Below are 13,277 nucleotides of genomic sequence, written 5' to 3'. Positions count from 1 at the left end.
CTCCCTGTTTTCTTTCCTTTCTTTTTTTTTTTTCTAGCAAGAAAGCCATGGTAGTTTGCATACGTGCATGGGCATCTATGGCTCTTGGTATGTGCTTTGGCATGGGCATGCATGTAGATTGCTATGGTGTGTTATGTGTGCATGAGGGCATAGAGTTAAGGTATGTGGTATGTGTATTTATGCGGTGGGTGTATGCATGTGGTATATTTTGGTATATGTATGTATGTGTGTATGTGGTGTCTATTTGTATGTACATGTTTGTGATGTGTGTAATGCAGTGTGTGTATATGTAGTATGGGTATTGACATGTGCATGCATGTGTGTGCTGTGTATTTGTTTGTGGTTTGTGTATGTGGTGCATGCATTGGCATGTGTATGTGTGTATGTGTGTATGTATGTATGTATGTATGTATGTATGTATGTATGTATGTATGTATATATGTGATGCATGTATTGGTGTTTGTATATGGCATGTACATTGGCATGTGCTTGTGTGTATTGGTGTGTGTATGTATGTATTTTTCCTGGGGGATATACTGTATGGGGAAGAACTGTAACTCTTGGATCTGGAGCTCAGGGAAGGCAGAAGGAGACACAAGGCAGCCTTGACATAGTAGCAGGAAGGCTGCCTCTATTCTCATCACCCTGTCCACCTCTAAGAAGACCCAGAATCATATACCAGCCTCCACCAGAGGCCAGAGTAGAGCTCCCTTGAGGAAGATACAGGCTGGACACTAGAGTCTCTGCCTCGTCTAAAAGGAACTCTCCTTGTCTGCCCTTCCTTCACTCTCTGTCGGTCTTCAGCTTGTCCTTTGATTTTGGTTTGAGAGCCACATGGACCTGGGATCTAATCCTGTTCCAGTTCTGATCGTCCTGCGTGAACTTGAAAAGTGCTTCTAGCTTTCCTGTCTTTGTCTGGGAACAAAAGGCCTCTTGGTGTCTAGTGGTTCTAGGGAAGACACCTGGCATGTAATCCCCAGCACCTAGCAGAGTCATCACCAATACTGGGGCTCGAGTCTCTGCCTCCCGCTCCCCAATCACTACCTCCTGTCATTCCCCCCACCCCAGGCTTGGAAATCAGAGCTTGATAACCTCCCAACTTGAATCCCAACGAGGCCTTTGGAACCAAATTCTTTAGCATCACCTCCAAGGACTAGAAGATTCTGCCATTGCCTCTTATCTGAGCTCACCTTGTACTGCTCCACTTCCGTTTAGCATAGTACCCCCTTACAACCAAACTGTTCCCTGGGTCCAGAATCCTCCTTCACTTGCCTGAATGACTATGATGTGTTAGGCCTCGAGGAGGCCTCTCTTGTCCTCATTTGGGTCTACATCCCTAGTAGACCCTAGTCCATGCTACACAGAGTTTTGCACTTGGTTTCCAAGGCAGGACAGCTGTACAGTTACCAGGAGCATCCTTAAGCATCTCGTCACTTGTTTTTGTCCCTTTGTAATTTTGTGGCCCTGGGGAAATCGCCCTACTTCTCTGTGCTGTAGCTTCACTCGGATGATCATCTCTTCATTTGTGTCAGTTAACATTTGACCATTACAAAACATCATGCAACTTTGTGGCTGAAAATGACAGCTAAGTCCCTCGCCCTCATGCCTCCGGTGAAGTGATTCAGACCGGGTTCAGCTGCGTGCTTCTGGTGTGGACTGTGCTTGGCTGAACTGGACTGGTACTCTTACTCCTGGGTCTGCCTTCAGCTGGTAGATTTGGCCAACTGTGGCCAACTGTGGTTCCTTATTCCTCTCCCTGGTGGGTCATCATGTAGCTGGCTAGTTAGGCCTGTTCACCTAGAGGTCCCTGTTCCCAAGAGAAACAAGGGCTTAAGCCCTAATGCCTAAGTTCATCGGGACTCTCTGACTTCTTGCTGAACCAAGAATGGAGGCAACTATGAAAGGGTGCAGGTACTGGAAAGCACGATGAAGTGGAGGATCTTTAAGGAGTTTATCACAGGACCCCATTGGGGAAGACTGGGGATTAATGAGAGCTTCCTATGAAAAGTGCTTAGCATGGTGACTGGCTTCTTAGCCCACAATAAGTGCTTAATTTATTATTGTTTTTTTTTGTGTGTGTGTGTGTGTGAAATGGGACTTGAGACTTAGACTGCTTGCTAAAGGCGTGGCCTTCAATAAGCGTTAGGGGTCTGAATCTAGTCTGCCTCCCTCTGGGGACTGACCTCTCCACTGCGCTGCTATATTGTTCTGCAGAAAGGCAGGCCACCATTGGAGCCCAATCTGTACGTGACTCTAGTGCTCTCTACCTGCTTCATTCTTTAATCATCTAGGTGGCCTGGGCACCTTGTCTGGATACTGTGTTTGTGGTTAGTTGTAAAGATGCCATCGCTGGAAGAAAATGTTTGTGTCAGTGCTCTCCTCCAGCACTCACAATTTTCTGCCTATATTTTTTTCTGTTGTTTGGCTCAGATGAATAGCAGTTTTCATCTCTTCTCTGTGTTATCATGTACACAGAACTGCTGCTGGGGGAACTAACAACATGCTTGCTTAGTCATTATTCTGGGAAGGGGTGCCAGCCAGTCAATAGCCTTTATTTTCACACAACTCAGTACACTAAAAATGCAGAAATAATGCGATGTATCTGAATACAGAGCCACAATCTGACACCTATCATTTTTGGAGGTAGGCAGGGACAGGGGGGTGGGTGGGGGCATCGTGGAAAAGGAGCCACGGAGCCTGGGCACGCATTCTGACTTGCTTCCTTTGTGAGGAGTCAAGAATTTGGCTGCCCTGACTGAATGATTCACTGATAATCTCTGATAGATTTTTATGTGTTGCTGTTGGCTGTTTTTTGTTTGTTTGTTTGTTTGTTTTTATGAACCCACAGGAAAAAGCAAAAAGCACGAGAGAGGTGTCAGGCCCAGCAAAACTTCCCTAAGGAAAAAATAAAAAGGTGGGTTCCAGAAAAATGTAGACAGAACTTTGAACTCAGTAAAACTGGGGCATCCAAAATGTTCCTGTGAATCTCACAGGACCACTCAGAGTCAGTGTGGGTTCTGCATAGTCTGTCCTGGGACCACCTCATAGAGCTTGAGTGTTCACAGGATCAAACCAAATAGGATGGTTAAGGTCATCTGGATGCCAGGTCAGAGGTGGCACAATGACCACCTCTGTGGAAGGAGCTAGGTCATTCTTCCAAGGGGAATGAGGAGCTCTGAGAGATGGACAAAGGCAAGGGCAAATGAGATCGCTCATTCATTTATTCAACAAGTTCTTATTGAGCTGGAGTTATGAGCCAAGTACTGCTTTAGGCTTGGAGACCTCTGGAGTGAACCAGATAAGAGCCTACCTTTTGTGGAGTGGATGTTGTGGGGAATAAAGATGGACGGGGGAAGTGTACAATAGTGGTAAGCACTCAGAAGGAAATAAACAGGTTGGTGGGGCGGAGTGTGCCTCGTAAGTGTGGGAGAGGTATCTTAAAATGTGGGCTGCGAAGAACGCACTGGAAAATGGATGTCTGAACAGCTGCCAGAAGGAGAAGGAGACAGTCCAAGAAGAATCGGGAGTAGGGGATTGGAGGGACATTCCATAGAAAAATGCAAAGGCCCTGAAGCTGGAATGAACTTGGCTTTATCAAGGAGATAATGAAAGACAGGTTGTGGCTGGAAGAAGGGGGAGATGGGGCCATTGTGTGTAGTCTTTGGGGGATCATCAGGAGTTTGGATTTTTATCCCGTGTGTAATGAGATTCTATGAGAGGGTTTTAAGTAGGATCTGAGTTCTGAGCATGTCTTAGCTCTGTGGGCACGTAGTTTTCTAGAACAAATAAGGATGTGCAAGTCTGATTTTCTTGGGAGTGAAAGGAGGGGTGAGTGAGGCAGGTAGACATAAGATCAGAGTCTAAACCATGTGGCCAATCTTGATTGCAGCAAGGCACCTGATATGGAGCTCTCACATACATAGTAGAGAAGAGATCGTAGCTCTGGGATGATTTATTCCCCACCAAGTGTTGATCCAGGATTACTATCAGGCTGGTGAGGGAGGGAGGAGTCTCCAGCAGAGTCCCCATGGTCCTGCCTCAGACTCTTTCCTGTTCAACATTTCTATCTGCAAATTGGCAAAAGCCTCAGCAGACAAGCTCATCAGACATGCAGCTGACACAAAGCTGTCAGGGACAGCTAATGCCATGGATGACAGGCTCAGGATCCGCTGTGATGATCTTTACGGACGGGAGGCATAGGATGGGAGCAGACATAGCCTTGATTGCATTTAGGTGGAGGGACGAACCCTAGTGGAGACTCCAGGGGATGTCATTGGATAAATTTCCAGAGAGGTAGCTTGGGCTGGGGAAGGTGAGAAGAGCCAGAGAGGGATGCTGGACCAGCCCCATCCCCACCAGCCTCTTCCTTGTCACCATGTTGGCAAGGATCAGTTAGGGGTGTGGATGCCTGGCTCCACCCTCTGGCCTGGTGGGGGAATCAACACAGAGGTTGTCCAGGATGGGCTCTGAAGGATTGTGGAGGGCTCAGAGCTCTCCATAGAGCTGCTCGGTTGTTGGCACAGGTGCTGACCTGTCTAGAAATGCCAGCTTCCTAAGTGCCACATGAGCCTCTGTGGCACAAGCAGAAGATAATGATCAGGAGGATTCTAGGTCTGTCTAGAAGTGGTTCCCCCATGATTGGCTTGTGAATTTGGAAGATAGCAGCTTGGAGGAATGTGGGTGTAATGTGGGCGTTGACTCCAATGCCACAGGGCTGCAGAAAAGATGCCTTCTCCATCTATCTGGCAAATATCATGTAACCCTTCTATTAATTACAATAAAAAATATATGAAAAAAAGAAACGAAAAGGTGCCTTCTGCGTTGCCCCACGTGCCAATAGCAAAGGGGGAGGGACTCATGCAAAAGGCCCCTAGGGGTACAGCACAGTGTTACAGATCTAACCTCTGATAATAGCATGCTGGGAAGGGGCTACCCCATAAATGTTTGCTGGTTCGCTGCATGCCAGGCTTGCACTACTTTAAATGGTTCCATGATGAGCTTTTGTAAGTGTGTGTGTGTAACAGTTTTATTTAAACACACACACACAGCATTGACAGAAACCAAGCAGACACAAATAAAAGGGATCATATGTAGCCCCCACCTTTATTCTTTCTGCTAGGCCCCTCTTGTTCCTCCTCCTGCTGGATTAATTTAAAAGGAAACTCCAGATATAATTTGATCTGTAAATACTCCAGCATGAGGCTCTGAGAGATAAGGACTCCCTTTTTCTTTGTTGCTGTTGCTGTTTAAATGGAATCACAATATCATCAAGATTTTGAAAATTAACATCATTGTAGTGCGTCTTTAGGATTCAGAAAAGCTCCTAACGTAACAGTTTGCTTTGTAACACACTAGGGTAGGGAGGGAAGGCGGAAAACAAGTCCTTTAAATGTCCGAAGCCTGAGACTTGAGGCTCACCTGTTCCCTTTGGGCAAGAGGAGGAGGAAGAAGATCAGAAACTTGGGGCCATGGATTGACAACCTCTTTATTCTGATTGTTCCCAAGGGCACAACCATGAGAGTGGGCCAATTTATAGCCTTAAGTCTAGACATGGAAAGCAGGCAAAAGGAAGGGAATAAGTGAGAGAGAAGAGGCAGAGGAGAGGAAAGAGCAGGGGTAAGGGAAAGGTAAGAGGGGCAGGCAGGAGAGAAGGAGAGAACAGACTCACAGGAGCTTGGCAGGCTCAGCCCACTGGTATCTACCAGGCCGCTCACTGCATTCTCCTGGCCCTTCCATGAGGCAGACGCTGTTGGGTGTCATATTCATTTTACAGCAGAGGACTCTGAAGAACCTGGGTTGGAAGCCAGGTCTGTGTGACTAAAGTCTGCATTGCCTCTATCTTCACTCTGTGTTTCAGTCTTGGAAGGGCATTAGCAAGGCTGAAGTTCAAGGGTTACAGGGGGTCACGCACCCCATATGTCTTTGGGTGCATAGCTCTTCCCCTAGTTCCTGCCCCAGGGCCTCCGAATCTCAGCAGGACCCAGAAACTAAAGGATTCATGCAGGGAACAATAGGAAGATCCTAAGAGCCTGGGCCCAGTTCTGTGTGTGATGGCATAGGTCCTGTGGAGGCATTCCATGGGCATTGTTTTGGGGCCCCATTGGGCCCCCTGAGAGGTTGGTCCTGGCCTGGTTTTCCCCATTGCAGAGCCTACTCTGGTGTAGCCAAGCTCTATTCACACCCTCCCCCCCACCCCGATTCCACCTCCTCCCTCCAGCTCCGCCCCTGAATTCTTCTTCACTGCTTCACTTCCCAGAATGTTCAGTGGAGCAGGCCAGCAAGTTTTCTGAACACTGCAGGGGGAGACCACCTATACCTTACTTCCAGGAGCAACTGAGGAGGGCTAGCCCCAGTTCCCTGGCAATGCCAAGGAGGAAGGCAGCCCTTGCACAAATGTTGTAGGTAGAACTGCAGGTGTTGCATCTGCCACTGGCCAGCAAGATCCCGCTGGGCGTCCAGGGTTTGACGTGCAGTACAGGCTAGTGGTTAGGTCAAGAGAGAGCCTTAGGAACTGGTGCAAGGACCACTCAACTACTGCTGCCACCTGTGCCAACGTGACACTAATCCAGAAGCTATGATCTGGGCACAGGCTGAACCAGGATCCGCTGGGGCCCCCCTGTGCAATCCAGGGTCCAGGGATCAAGCCAGGCTGTAATAGTCAACACCTTATGTCACCCTAGCTCTTTGGCACACACCATCTGAAGGACTTTGTGCCTCCAGGATATTTCTATTAAACCAGGACACATAGGGAGCTGAGATATTGGACAACTCATCCCAAGGTCACAGTGCTAGAGAAAGTAAGAGACAGAGCCAACATGAGAACTTGGCTGTCCTCTCCTTCATTCTGCAAGAGAGTTCTGTGCTGCCACGGCTCCCAGGGCTCCCCCAGCCCCAGGCATGTACTCTGGATCCTACACTTGGAGCTGTTGGCTCAATTCTGATCCCTTGGTTGCTGGACATACTTCCCCAATGAGCCACCTCTGTGGTCTTTGCCTGCTTCAGATCCCAAGCCTGAGTACCAGGAAGGGATGAACATTTTCTGTGCCCTGGTCAGGTGGCATTGCGCCCTTTGGGGACACTTGGTGTCTGTTTCCTTTTTCCCTCCCACACCAGGAAATGTATTTTCATCAAGTGGTGCAAATCCACACCTTCTTCCAGGGGTCCCATGTCCCACAGCCAAGGCCGACCTCCTCCCCTCACCCCTCCCAGACTTGGTGAGTTGCCTGGTACTTAGACTGCCTTGTCTTTGACCTGTTTGCAGAGCGCTGGAGCTGGGCAGTGGCAAGGATGAAATCTCCCTGCTGGTGGAACAGGAGTTCTTGAGTCTCACCAAAGAACACCTCATCCTGCTCCAGGAGAGCTCCAGGGAGCGAGAAGCAGGCAGTGGCGTCCCCCAGGGGACCAGAGAGCCAGCCCCCTGCCTTTTCCCTCCTCCTCTAGTGGCCAGCAGTAGCAGTAACAGCAGCAGCAGCAGCAGTGGCGGCAGTAGCGAGCGTCCAGCAGCCTCTGTGACCACAGGAGGTGACAAGCATCAGGAACAGAAGGTGGCCGTGGCTGTCATTGGCAGCCGGCAGGATTCTGCTATGTCCACCGTCACTGGCATCTTGCGTGCCACCAAGGTCAAGAGTAGTACCAAGGGGAACAAAGACCAGAGCCACAGCCTGAGTGCCACCAACACAGAGATCAGTAAACTCCTGGCCCAGTTCCCACTGAAGTCCACCGCCATGTCCAAAACCCCAGACAACAAGATGGTACTGGAGGAGACAAAGGTCATCAAGGACTTCCTAAAGAACAATATGTTCAGTAGCACAGGGCCCCGGGAGTCTGCGGGACTGGGCCCATTTCTGCTGCTGCCACCCCCACCTCCTCCAGCATCCCCTGACAAGCTCGCTGAGCTTCCTGCTCAGAAGAGGCAGCTTCCTGTGTTTGCCAAGATCTGCTCCAAGACCGACCCTGCCGGGGAGGGCCACCATTTGATGGGTGAGTGGGGCTGGGAACAATCAGGAGAGGGGATGGGCTTTTAGGATGTCTACAAGAGGAATTAGGTTGTCAGCTGGGGTCGTTTGGCTTCTGTTGGAGGGCCTGCTCTAGCCACGAGGTCTTTTTTCTCCCTGGAGGCAAGATGTGCATGTGGAAGTTGTTACCCAGGTGCAGTTCAGTACTTGTTCTCTGGGAGTGGCACAACCTCCTTCCCTGAAATCCAGGCTTCTCCTTCAGCTTTGTCCCTCCCAGCCTGGAATGCTCTGATCTAGCCAGTCCAGGTGGCCGCCAAGAAGGCAGGCTGATGGCAGTAATGCCTTCCCTGCACTCACTAGAGCAGATCACCCTCAAAAGTCGCATCACTCCAGGGCTGTAGGCATCATGAGTACCTGGAGGAAACAAGAGCAGGTCACCCGTGAGACCATTCTGAACTCTGGAACATTGGAGGAAGCCCAGGGAATGGCAGCTAGTCAGCAGGCTGGACCCAGTGCTGGGCATTCCTGGAGAGGTCCAGAGGGCCTTGGGATGATGGGACTGGAGCTAGGAGAGGGCTGAGCCCCTCCCCTAGGAGGAGCCCTTCCTCCTCCTGGAGAACTGGTAGTTCATGGTGATTGGACGTATCCTGCCCACTCACATCACCTGTCCTTTTTTTGAGAGCCTTTGTGCACAGATGTACAAGCAGAGGTGTGCCAAGGGGAGCTTTGGTGCATCTGAGGTGTCTGTGTATGTTGGTGTGTGTGTCTGTCATGTGTATGGTTGTGAAGCCATGAGGCATAGGGAATAATGGGAAGAGTGTGCTTGTGTGTGTGTGGGGGGGTAGAAGTGGAGCTTTGTAGATGTTTAAAGGGCTGTAGGTGTGTGTGTGTGTGTGTGTGTGTGTGTGTGTGTGTGTGTGTCTGCATGTGTGTTGGTCTCTGGGGAAAGGCCTATTATTAGTGGATATGTTATTTTAGCACGCTAGCTGGGGACTAAGCTCAGCAACTAGAGAAACTCTTGGAAGAGACTCCAGGGACAGGTTTTGCTAAAAATGTCATTGTGGTCTAAATTGGCGCAGGCTGGAGCAGCTCTTCCCTTTGTTGGGCTGGCACTAGGAGGACAGGTCCAGTCTGGTACAGAAAAACCCCAAGATTACTGGGTTGGGAATCCAAGAGCTATCGTGATCATGTCCACTCCCCATGGTGTCACTGACTCATGGGTCCCCTGACCCAGCCTCACCATGCAGCCATCAGCTACACACTTGCAATTAGTCTAGGCAGAAGGTGGGTTTCCACCTTCCCAGTGAAGCTCTGTGGAAACCTTCAGAGACCGCAGGCTGGGGAAGGAATGAAGAAGGGTGGGAGGGCAACAACCCCTTCCTTGGCTTACGTGCGCGCACATGCGCGCACGCACACACACACACACACACACACACACACACACGCCCACACGTTCACATGTCCATATATAGTTGTCTCTTCATATTTTAGTTTCGGAATCACTTCTCCTTGACACTCAAACCCACAGAAGCTCAAATCTTTTATTTAAAACATAGCATATAACTCCCCCAACTCCAAATTATTTATGATTCCTAATGTAATGTAAATGCAATGTAAATAGTTGTTATTCAGTATTGCATAGAGAAAAATGACAAGAGTCTACTAGTACAAGTGTAATTATTAGACTGTTTTCCATCACACAGATGCACACACACATATGTGCATGCAGTATGCAGGTGCACATAGATAGGTAGAGTTTTTAGTTTTTTATTGTTATAAAGGTGATATAGGGAGGGGTTACAGTTATATGGCAGATAAAGAGTGCATTTCCATTTGGACAATGCCACCCTTCCTTTGCTCTCTCCCAGTTTTTCCCTCCCATCCTATTCACAAGTTTTATAGTTCATTTTCAACATAATGTAAAGAAAACCTTGATTTCCTTTTCTGGCGTTCATATGGATAAATACCCTTTCATATGATCAGATACACATAGGCATTATGCCTTTCTGTGACACATGTATGTAGAGCTTTAAGAAAGAGATCCCACGGTAAGTGCTTCTGTGGTGGAAGTTCTGGTAAGGGGGCCCACGGCAGTGCAATGGCCTTGCACAGGAAGGCTGAACACTCAAGTCTATTTGGAGTGAGGTCTGAGTCTGGCACCACTGTGTCCCTTGGGTACAGTCATTTTTAGGGACACGATTTATCTCTTTGATGCTTCCTAGTTTTTGTCTGTAGTTGCCCAGGCTTGTAGCGTCTTCCTCCCCAACACCCCTGTGTGTGAGGCCTTGCCAGAGCCCTACTTCCTCCAGGGGAGAAAGGGCCCTTGGTGACAGGGTTCAGTGGTGACACAAGATGTGATCTCAGCCAGTTTCTTCTCCCATTTTATCCCTTCTGTCACCTCCCGGTGCCCATCTGCCTTATCCTGGAGCTATTTCTGGGCATGTCTCTCTCTTCTTTCTTGTGAGTCCCTGCAGGGCAGTGTCTGGCTCTGACTCATCCTGTGTCTACAGCATTCAGGGCATGGCCTGGCACTGATGAGAGAGTTGAATTGCCTGTGAACAACACAACAGAGGTAGAATCTATGAGGAAGGACCAAATGGTGTGTTGTGTAGGGCTGCGTGTCTCTCCATTAAGCCATGTAGTCTGTGATGCCAAAAACTGGGTTCAAGTTACCTTGATGTACCCAACCGGGACTGTGGATGGGTGGAAGGAGAAAAGAAGATAAAGCTGGACGTATGGATGGATGAGACAGAAAGGCTAGGAATGGCCAGTGATGAGGAATGGCCTTGGAGAAAGGTGCTGCATCTAGCTGAGCTTGAGTTTTTCCTGGGCTAGCCTGAGCCTCAGCCAGCTGATAGGGAGGATCCATCACCATCCATGGACCACTCAAAGAAAGTGCTCCCTGCATTCCAGCACGTGGGCTTCCAGAGACACTGACTCCGTTTCTCTCCTGCTATAGAATGGAACCCTGGCACCAAGGAGCCAACCAAGGGTCAAGAGAGCCTCTTTCTCAGCCAGTGGCCTCACAGCCGGAAGGACACTGGCAGTGAGGAAAGTCGCAGTGACCCAGTGGGTACTGCACCCATGGTCCTGCCCACCAAGAAACCTGCATGGCCAGCTGAGAAGAACCTGCTCTATGAGTTCTTTGGGGCCACTAAGAACTCAAGCAAAGTAGAGGTGGATGGACTGGAGCTGAAATGTAAGTGGACTGTACCCAGGAAGGGGCTACAGGGGAAGGGATCCCCAAGTTCCTTGCTGACCCAGAGGCGGCGCTGTCTTCTTCACGGGGAAGCCACTGCCTTCCCTTGGTTGTCAGGAGTTTTAAATCCCTAGAATAGGGGACAATGATTTTCTCTCTGTGTCTTCTATTGGGAAGGGAACTGATGCTCCAGAGCCATTTGTTACCAGTGGTCTATACGGAATACACGCTGACTCCGAATATATTATCATTTCTCAGGTTGTCCAGACAAACCAAAGAAAAACCCATGCTTTAGAATGGTTTTACACTGGCGTTATTCATGTCCCTGTTTTCTCTTTCTGACACTTGTGCAACTGTCAAAACTCATTTCTATAAACAATCCCCCCACAAAGAAGATGAGATATACAAGTAAGGGGGAAAACTGAGGACCCATCTGTGATTCCGTAAACCTACACGACGTCTTGTGAAGGAAGTGAACTCAAGATTCACTTCCACAACTTGACCTACTGTTATTCCTTTACTCACTCCACACCACATGATTTCATGTTTTAAAAGATTTAAGATTGTCTCTTGCTCTGGATCATCTCCTTCAACATTTTTACCCCTCATTCAAGATCAAGATGTGTCGTGTTCGTAAACTACTTTGTTAAGTGGCCCCCCAAAAATCAATACATATAATATATGTTGGAAAAGGGTGATATCGATCAAGAACACATTGTATTCATAACTCCTTTGTGCAACTACTTACAGGTAATAAAAATACTTAAAAACCCAACAGCAACAAAAGAAAATGATTGCACTGAGCATGGTATAGTCCACACCTATCATGCCAGCACTCAGAGGGCAGAGACCAGAGGGTCACGAGTTTGAGGTCAGTCATTGCAGAGGTCAGCTATGTTACAGAGCAAGACCTTGTTTCAAAAATAGAAAAGAAAATGATTCCCATTCAGAAAGAATATGGTCCAAGTCCCCAATTTTGTAAAGTGCACTTGTGGGCACATTGGATAAGAATGAACTCCAGTGGCATAAAGACAGTGTATCCCTGGCATTGAGTTTATTGTATCCTTGGCAGAACAACCTCATTCACTAGTGAATGACTGCAAGAGAGTCTCTGAGCAGAGCAGGCCAGGATTCCCAGCTCTCTGAAAGGTGTGAATTAATAAAGTCAAGATGTAGGGGCCGGGAGTTTGGCCTAGTGGTTAAAGTGCTTGCCTAGCATGCACGAAGACCCGGGTTCGATTCCTTGGTACCACATACATAGAAAAAAGCCGGAAGTGGTGCTGAGGCTCAAGTGGTAGAGCTCTAGCCTTGAGAAAGTCCAAGGAGAGTGCTCAGACTCTGAGCTCAAGCCCAGGACTGGTTAAAAAATAATAAAAATAAAGTCAAGATGTGAACTAATGATGGATTTCTGCAGACTTGAGTTCACCTGGACTTTGAAATCTTCTTGGAGCTTAAAAGACCTGACCCTTTGAGAGTTTGACTCCCTGGTCTCTTGCTGCCCCTGTCACTGAGTCACTGTCCCTCTCCTGTGGCTTTCAGTGAACCCACCTGTACCAGTTGCTGATAAGAACAACCTTAAGTACACAGGGAATGTGTTCACCCCACGCTTTGCCACAGCCTTGACCTCAACAACATTGAACCAGCCACTCTGGCTCAACTTGAATTGCCCACCTGCACCGATGTTCACAAACCACTCTACCTTCCCACAGTACCAGGTGAGTCAGCTGAGCAGGCTCTGGCTCCCTTGAAGCCATCTTGGGGGTTCTGGTGAAGGAGGAGGAGGAGGAAGAAGAGGAGGAGGAGGTGTGGCTGGCAGGTGTGGCGCCTCTTTCACAAAGACCCTTCAGACTCTGCTTGAACTGAACTCTGGCCCTAAGTCCAGAGGCATCAGGGAAATGGTGGTAGGGCACTATCAACTTGTGAGCCTGTCCATTAGGCTTTCATTGTGATCCTATCAGACCAGCCCCTTGGTAGATCCACACTCAAGCATGCGTACATAGTTCTACTCTTCCGCTGCCCGAACTCTAGTTCACACCAAGCAAGTGATTCCACAGCTCTTTTGAGAGTCTTAGCTGGTCAAGTGCTCTGGCTTCAGGTTTCCAGATGAGAAAGATGGCCCAGTC

General features: G+C 48.7%; 1 protein-coding gene across 3 annotated transcripts in view; it reads left to right on the top strand.

Moving 5' to 3' along the window:
* The window catches only part of C6H1orf94 (chromosome 6 C1orf94 homolog), a 36,417-nt gene that overhangs the window by 12,721 nt on the left and 10,419 nt on the right, over positions 1-13,277 (top strand). For 2 of the 3 annotated variants that reach the window (XM_090335280.1, XM_090335278.1), the window contains exons 2-5: positions 2,849-2,914; positions 7,262-7,980; positions 10,915-11,154; positions 12,694-12,869. In XM_090335280.1, the coding sequence (XP_090191406.1) occupies positions 2,849-2,914; positions 7,262-7,980; positions 10,915-11,154; positions 12,694-12,869 (1,201 nt within the window). The remainder of the gene's footprint in view (positions 1-2,848; positions 2,915-7,261; positions 7,981-10,914; positions 11,155-12,693; positions 12,870-13,277) is intronic. The other variant, XM_090335279.1, reaches the window with a different exon arrangement.

Source organism: Megascapheus bottae, chromosome 6 (assembly GCF_031878675.1).
Source record: "Megascapheus bottae isolate mThoBot1 chromosome 6, mThoBot2.hap1, whole genome shotgun sequence".
Lineage (NCBI taxonomy): Eukaryota > Metazoa > Chordata > Mammalia > Rodentia > Geomyidae > Megascapheus > Megascapheus bottae.
This window is presented reverse-complemented; position numbering and strand designations above follow the sequence as displayed.